This window comes from Emys orbicularis, chromosome 6 (genome assembly GCF_028017835.1).
Source record: "Emys orbicularis isolate rEmyOrb1 chromosome 6, rEmyOrb1.hap1, whole genome shotgun sequence".
In the NCBI taxonomy this organism is placed as follows: Eukaryota; Metazoa; Chordata; order Testudines; family Emydidae; genus Emys; species Emys orbicularis.
The window spans coordinates 52143978-52152291 of NC_088688.1; the positions used below are offsets into that span (position 1 = coordinate 52143978).

General features: G+C 41.5%; 1 protein-coding gene across 1 annotated transcript; it reads right to left on the bottom strand.

Annotated features, from left to right (window-relative positions):
• Positions 1-5225: 5225 nt before the first annotated feature.
• On the bottom strand, positions 5226-7846 carry LOC135879849 (kinetochore-associated protein 1-like). Its single transcript, XM_065405889.1, is given in 2 exon segments — positions 5226-6061; positions 6064-7846. Coding segments are annotated over 2 exon segments (2619 nt in total).
• Between the last annotated feature and the right edge of the window lie 468 nt (positions 7847-8314).

The following is an 8314-nucleotide window of genomic DNA, read 5'->3' on the forward strand; positions in this document are numbered from 1 at the left end:
TATCCTTTGTTCCTAGACTGTAAGATTTTGTGTACAACACTCTTCCTTTGGACAAGTAGCCCTTGATTAGTGATCAGTCAGTGTGTTGATGACCCAAGCTCTCTTGCATTAGGCATTCATTACCTTGGTTGGCTAGTCCTGTTCCCTCATTTTCCTGCTTTTAATGAGTTGCAGGTAACAACTGCTCCTGAACTAAGCCTGAATTTATTGCATGATTGGTCTCTCTCTGAACTCTGATGTCTGAGACTGCATTATACACTGCATTGACATATTTGCAGATATGCTGAAGACACTATAGATGTATTTTGTTACATGATAACTGTCATGAGATACTATGACAGTATACCTGACCTGCTTAAATATCTATAAAACTGTTAGTTAAAAAAAAATGCAAATATGTCAGAGATGCACAATGGAAAGGATTAAAAACCGATACCAAACCGCACATCTCTTTGCCTACATATGTAGTGGAAATGTGGTATTGATACCTGTTTCTAGTCTGAAAGATGCCTGGGTTCATAGAAGATTTTGAATCCCTAATTAGTATGACATGTACCATGTAGCATGGTATAAGCGTCAAGTCCTTCTAGAGAACTGAAAATATTAATTTCCAGTTCCCAAATATTTTGTGAAAAAAATCCACACATCACAATATTGAATGAGAAATTAATTAAATAGAAAGCAAATTTTGCAAGTAAAATCTTAGTTTTGTCTACAAGTTCTCCCACTCCGCCCAAGACATGACTCGAGAAAGAGCCTGCAGGCTTAGACTCATTGATATGAATAGTAGTGTTTTAATTATATCTTTCAATTGACCCTGATCTTTCCCTAATGGTTCTTTTTTAACTCTGCTCATGAGAAAACAGGCCAAACTGCTGACTATATATTCCATCCTCCACACAAAAAATCTCTGATACTTGGATATATAGGACCAGTCCAGCTTCAATAGCATTTTTGTGTATATTCAATCCAGGCCGACCAGTTGGACACTTTTATGTATTCCCATTCTAAATGGTGTATAACTCCCACAGGCCTTTGCTGAGGCTGTTAGTATAAACTCTTTTGTCTGTATTCCACAGTGCCCTGGAATTCAGTGTGTTTGTTCCCTCCCTTATCTGCGTTCTTCTTTTTTTGGCAAATAAGTGTTAGCTTGTGATGAGAAGGAAGGAGGCATATAAAGTAACACTGTACTACAACTATGCAAACTATTACATGGAATGGACTTGCCACAGGAGAGCTGGAGCTCAATGCATAAGCGGACTTCTCTTTAAAGATGAACCTTCCAAGAAAAGCAAAAATCAATCAATCAATCAAGCAAGCAAGCAAGCAATCCATTATTTGTGTCCTCAATGACAGCAGACTCAAAGATTTTATGGAGGAGAAAAAGCTTTTTATTTCTTGTTTTTACCATTATATAGACTCAGCTCCTGGTTTCCCTTGTTGATAGACTTGGACAATCTTTGGAGGACCTGGAACTTGATATCACAGCTGGACTGAAAGCCTGAGCTGTAGTTCTCCAAGGCCTAGAATGAATAGGGAGGGAATGTGGAGCCTTTGGCTGAAACAGCTCTATCTGTGATGTAATGTTCCACATCCTCCAAAGATTACTAAAGTCAGCCCGAATAAAGAAGTCAATACTAGATATTTATAAGGTAAAAACCAAACAAAACAAGTAAACAAAGAACAAAAATCAATGACATTGTCTTTATACATCATACGTGCATCGTAAAGAAAACTCACACAAAAGGGTCTGGTTTTTTTGCTTTGCAGTCCAACTTTCAACCAATTTCTGTCCCGTGGTAATGGGGGAGTCCAAGCTATTTTGTAGTGGGGGCAATGCCATTCCACCAGGCATACATGAATGATTGTATTCAACAGACCAAGCATGTGTATAAAGTGTTGTTTTTTGTCCCTGAGGAAAGACTTGGTTGTTATTGCTTGGAAGGAGGCAATCTACTTTCCTGGAGCTGCATCCCATTGTAAGCAGGCCTCTCTGGAATGGGCCAAACTAAGATTTTCTACTTAGCTTGAACTTTGGCTGAATAGGTTTGCAGGGGATGGAAACATGCTTGGTGCCCTTCTATAGGCCTACACATGTATAAAGGGTGCATATAATTAGGCTTTATAGAGACTTTAGTAATTACTCAATCTAGAAATAATCTAGTGGGTACTACTAGCCTTGCTATTCAGAGAGAGCTCGGACACTCCAGAAATTTTTTAATCTGATGGGCAACAGAAAGAATAGTACAGTAATAGGAGTTAGAGATGGAGAAGGCCTGCTAGGACATCTATTCTCTCTCTTTGCCAGTGTAAGAGTGTTCCCTGTTTTCTATTGTTTTATCCATTCTAGTTTTAAATGTCCAAAGGGATGAGGTTTCTACTCCTTTCCGTGTGAGACTATTCCACAGCCCAATAGATCTCAATGATAGAAAGTATCCCCAGATATTTAGGGCCAGACTCTGATACTCTTATTCACACTGAGTAGTACAGTACTTGATGAGGAGTCTCATTGACTCTAGTGGGACATCTCATGGAGCAAATACTACCCAGAATGAGTCAGAGTATCAGAATTTTGCTCTTGATAATTTGGGGAGAGATGAAAACCTTACTGAAGTTGATTAATTTAATTCTTCATCTTCCATGTGTTTTGGTTTTGGCCTCCATTTTAGACACTGTTTTAAATGTAATAAAGAAATAGTCTTTTATCATCCTAATTACAAAAGTCAGCATTTTAGACAGAGTCAGTGAGTGAAGTAATGAGAGTGAGACCACATTCTCTACTGATCCTTAACAGTTAAAAATAAAGACAATCAGGGTTCAAAGGTGTTTCTCCTGAGGCAGGATTTAACCTTAGCACAACCCCTGTTTCTAGCTGGAACTAAGCCAACTAATTGGTGTCCTCTTTTTGGAAACACCAATTGTTGTCCTGATAGCTTAGTAAACTTCTAAAGCATTATGGACTGGAATAGATTATAATTAAAAGCATATAATCCTTTAAACCAGGAAAGAGAACATCTGAAAACTTAAAACAGCCAAACATCATATTTCATTTAATAATTCACATCTTGAAATATATTTTAATTGAAAATGGGAAATATTAATTGCCATTCTACTTGAAACTCAGCCAGAATGAAATGGCATTACTATAGTATCTCTCTTAAGAACTTACTGATGGACTACAGAATATATCAATGAACTTTTCACTGATTTTTGTAACATGGGAGTTGTATTTTGTATAGTAAATATAAACCAGCTTCTCCTGATGTAGGATAGATTTATTTTACTAGTTAGTAAATAACCCTGCTCAGTTTCGTGTGTATTATGATAACCTGGCAATCTTTGAAAGGAAAAGAAATTTACCTGCTTGTGTCGTAAATAGAATAAAGTACCAAATGAACTTGTGTACAGCCGGTTGCAGTTGAATTTGTTTCCAGAAAGCCTGTTGCTATAGAGCAGGGGTCTCAAACATGCGGTCCGTGGGCTGCATTCGGCCTGCAGGGCTATTTCCTGCAGCCCGCCAAGCAGCCCGCGCCCGCCCTCCCGGCCTACCTCCAGGCCAGGGGTGGGCAAACTACAGGCGCAGGATTGCCCCCTCGAGCCCCACACCGCTCCCTGAAGTGGCTGGCATCACATCCCTGCAGCGGGGGTGAGGGGGTAGAAAAGCAGAGGGCTCTGTCCGTGTGTTGCCCTGGCTTCCAGGCACCGCCCCCCTGCAGCTCCCATTGGCCGGGAATGGGGAACCGCGGCCAATGGGAGCTTCGGGGGAGGTACCTGGAGGCGCGGCAAGCAGCGTGCGGAGCCCGGCGTCCCCCTCCCCCAGGGGCCGCAAAGACATGGTTCCAGCTACTTCCCGGAGCGGGGCTGGCAGCCTGCCCTGGCCCCGGTGTGCGCCGCTACCACCCCGGAGCCCAAAGCCCTCCTGCATCCTGCCCCCCAACCCCCTGCCCTGAGTCCCCTGCTGCATCCCACACCCCTTCTGCACCCCAACTCCCTGCCCTGAGCCCCTGCTGCACCCCACACCTCAACCCCCTGCCCTGAGCTCCCTGCTGCATCCCACACCCCTTCTGTACCCTGAGCCCACTGCCTGCACCCCAACCCCCTGCTGCACCTCAACTCCCTGGCCTGAGCCCCCACCACACCCCTCATGCCCCCTCTGGGGTCAGGGAGGGGTGGAGTTGGGGTGGGGACTTCAGGGAAGGGGTTGGAATGGGGGCAGGGAAGGGGTGGGAAGAGGCGGGGCCTCATGGAAGGGGTGGAGTAGGGACAGGGCTGGGGGCAGTGAGGAATGTGTGTCAGTGATGCGGCCCTTGGGCCAATGAACTAGCCCTCATGTGGCCCTCGTGGTCATTTGAGTTTGAGACCCCTGCTATAGAGTATGGTTGATAAATAAGCCTGTAGCAACTGGAGGTGGCTTAAGGAGAGTAATTGAAATTTCCCAGAATGGGAGAACACTTTTGAAAATTATCATTACTTCTAATAGTTATTTGAAAATACGCCCCCACTGTGGAAGTGTAAGCTCTTAAAATCTTTCTCAGGGGAAAATAGTCAGGATGGGTGTTTGGTACTCAATTTGGTGAGGTAGGGGTCAGTTCTTCCGTTCATGCAAATTGTCTTAGCTTCATTGAAGGCAATGGAACTTGTATCACTGGCAGATCAGATGCCAGCTCATGCCAAGGCCCCTAGGCCTCAACTGAACACTGACAAATACATAGCTAGAAACCAGTCTGACTCGCCTGTGTGTTAGTATTGTTAAAATAGGTATTAGGCTAATAAAAATGTGTTTAGTGTTTAGACTTTATGAAATGGCTGTAAGATGCTGCAGGTAGTAATCTCACTTAACATTTGTACTCCATGTTATAAGGTTATATTGTGTGTTTGCATTGTAAGCCTCTGTAACTCAAACAGGAAAAAAGCATTAACTAATGTAAAATGCTGTCTTCCTAAAGGAGGTGTTAGGTCCTGCCCACAAGAAGCCAAATGAGCCATTGTGACACATCAGAGAATGAAGACTTTGTTAATTGCATTCCTTCCCACCTCCCATGAAGAGGAGATGTGCAGGTAAACTCATCCCAACAGCTTGAACTTTGAATGGGAAGAAAAATCCTCAACAAGAAGAAACTATCTTTATGCTGCTTGGACTCTGAGGAGCAAGGATTATTAAACATAAGCAAAAGATCCCCCGTGTTTGGCCTGCATAGACATAAAGGACATATAGTGCTTGCTTATTATAAAAGTATATATTTCACCAGTCTCATTATCATCTGTTTGTCCTTTAAAAGATTATTATCTCTTATTCCGTAGCCCCGTAAAAGCTTCTTTATCTCCATTAGTCTGGAGCTGTCCTGCAATAACTTCACTTTGACATGTTTCATTTCCAAATGCTGCTTCACCAGCTGCTCCACAGCTGCACTCCAAGGCACCACAGCACCATGCATTATCTGCAGTACTGCATCAAATATCAGATCTGTATCAGATATGCAGCCAATGACAGCTATTGCCTTTGCCTCCCATGCAGTTTCAAACACTGATGTAGATCGTGTACGACAGCGTTCTAGCAAGTCCTTTATATACTGCAAGAGAAGTTCATCCTGTTGTAGATTATGTTCATGTATGTATGGCTTTATAAACTTCTCCAAAATGGATGGAATGAGCTCTGGTGCCAAAACTTTATCAAATATGTGGAATACTATTGTACTTGCATTCTCCTTTTCAAAATCCCAGAGCGCTAGTTTGCAACTGTATTTTTTGCTGATCTCCACCAACTCTTGTAAATAATTTACAAGCTGCTTTAACCGGTGGACCTCTTCGCAATCACCACACTTCAAGGGAATCCAATGCCAGGAAGATGCCAGTCCCAGTTCACCTGGATTTTTACTTGTAAAAAACACCTCTGCCATTTGAAGTCCATTCTCTGGCCAATTTGCCTTATCAGTTAATTCAAGATTTCGAGCTCCTTGTTCCAGCCATTTTGCTAATATTTTCTGTCCTTTTGGCACAACCCTCCTTACAAAAGGAATCACAACATTTTTAAACCACACAGACAGTTCTTTTACAGGAATGTGGCACAGATTGTGTTAAGCAGGTCCTCCAGCATTTTCACATCAAAGCTGCTTTCAAAATCTGCCTGATGCCTAAGCCAGAGGTATTGCGCACAAGGGAGATTGCCTTCTTGTAGCTGAAAAAGGATGTTTTTGAAAATATCTTCATTATTCAAGAATTCAGTCCAAGCAATTCCACTGAATTTCTCTGGTCCAAAGACTCCATAGAAAGTAGTTAGCCTTGCTTGAGCTCTCAGTACTTCTGTTATGGACATTTGAACCCCATCAGATAAGGAAGCAATCATTTGCTCATCTCTCTTCAAGATTCTGATTTTAGCGTAGTTTAACATTTCCTGAGTTGTTTCATACGTTGGCCATGGAGCATTTATACAGTAATCCACGACAAAATGGTTATCCTGTGTTTTATGCAGATTTTCTTTAGCTTTATCCACAAGGTCTAACCAAACTGTTTGACCATAACTCCCAATGGAAGATGAAGCCAATTTCTCTAAAATAGCACTTGCTTTTACTTTGTAAACAAGCTCAACATCCAGTCCAAACTGAATCGCAAAATTCTCAGCTTCAGTAAACTTGTGTTTGTGAAGTAAGCGTCTTAATCTGTTTTCTGGCAAGGCTTCTGTTAAACTTCTCAATACTAAAACAGACACCGGGCCTTCAGGGGACTTTTGGTGATTTTCATTAATTCCTTCCAAAAAATATATTGTATCTGTGCTGATTCCACTTTGAACGAGTGAAGAAACAACAGATACTTCTAAAGAATAGAGCAGGTGCATTGCAGGCAGTGAAAAAACCATGAGGTTTCTCATCTGTTTGTTAACAGATACTGTCAAGGTTATTAGTTTAAGGCTGGCAACCCCTTGTCTTATGACTGAAGAAGAATCTGATTCTGTAGTTAGAAGAAATTCTTCAATATGAACTAAAGGCCAGTCCCAAATCAAGGTAAGAGAATAAACATCCCACATGCTCAAAATGTTTTCCTTATCCAAGACAAACAACAAGTTGTCTATGACCTGAAATTGCACTGCATCTTTAATCAAACTTGAATCAGCAAAACTTTGAACAGACACCAGGTTTTTACTAGGATCCACCTCCCATTTGGAGAGCACACAGTCACCTTGACCCCCAATTATCAGCAGGATGTTGTTCATCGAGTCACCAATCACAAAATTCAGACAACCAAGGGTGTGATAATCCTTTGTAGAAATATAAGCAGTCTTGATCATTCCTTGTAACTTCTTTGCTGTAATCATGTCCATCTTGTCAATTGCTTCCTGAATTTTTGCAAGTGGGGGGCACATAATGCAAAAGAATCCATTGCTTGTGAGAATGAATATATGATAGATTCCTCCATCTGCATTATCTTTTTCTATAATAAGATTTAGATAAGTCTTTTCATTTGCAGATTTCTGAACCAAAACATTAGTTAGCAAAGTTTGCTTTGATGGTACATGAATAAGATGTAGGTTACCACTTCTCTCACCAACTACAAGAAACTGTCCTTTTTGACACAACCCAACCACATCCACTTCAGTATCAAACTGAATGTGCATCTGAAAAGACTGGCAAATGCTATCAAGAAGTGCCACTGATCTGTCAGCCACAATAATACAGCCATCACTTGAGTTGCATGCATATAGTTTTGGATTACACAAGACCTTTTCAGAGGAAGTTATTTTAACTAGCGTATTCTCTTGGTACAAGGCAGTTCCACATTCTTGTCTCGAACCTATGTTCAGTCATCCACTTCCTGTGTCATCATTTGTCAGAAGTTCAATATAATTCCACATGTTGAAGAAATTCTTTACCTCAGCTCCAGGAAGTGGAAGCCGGCCATCACCCCCTCCCTCCCAGGCTTGCCGCCATTATATTTATATTATAAAAGTTTCTTCCATCTTTTCGAACCTAAGACTGTAACTCATTTGTGTGTATAACCTTACCTATTTTCACCTTGTAAATAACTCATTTTCTACTGAATTTCTCTTTCTTAGTTAATAAGTCTTTAGTTAGCTTATTATAGGATTGTCTATAAGCATTGTATGTGGTCTAATAACTAGAGTGCAATTGATCTGGCATAAGTGACCAGTCCTTTGGGTTTGGGAGTAACCTGAATAGTGTTGTGATTTTTGGTGTATGGGACCGTCTATCACAAAGGCAAGCTTGCCTGGGTGGCAAAATAGACTGGAGTACCCAAGGGTATGGTCTGTGACTCCATGTTAAGGCTGTTGTAGTGCCTGAGGAGTTCACACTTGATGCTT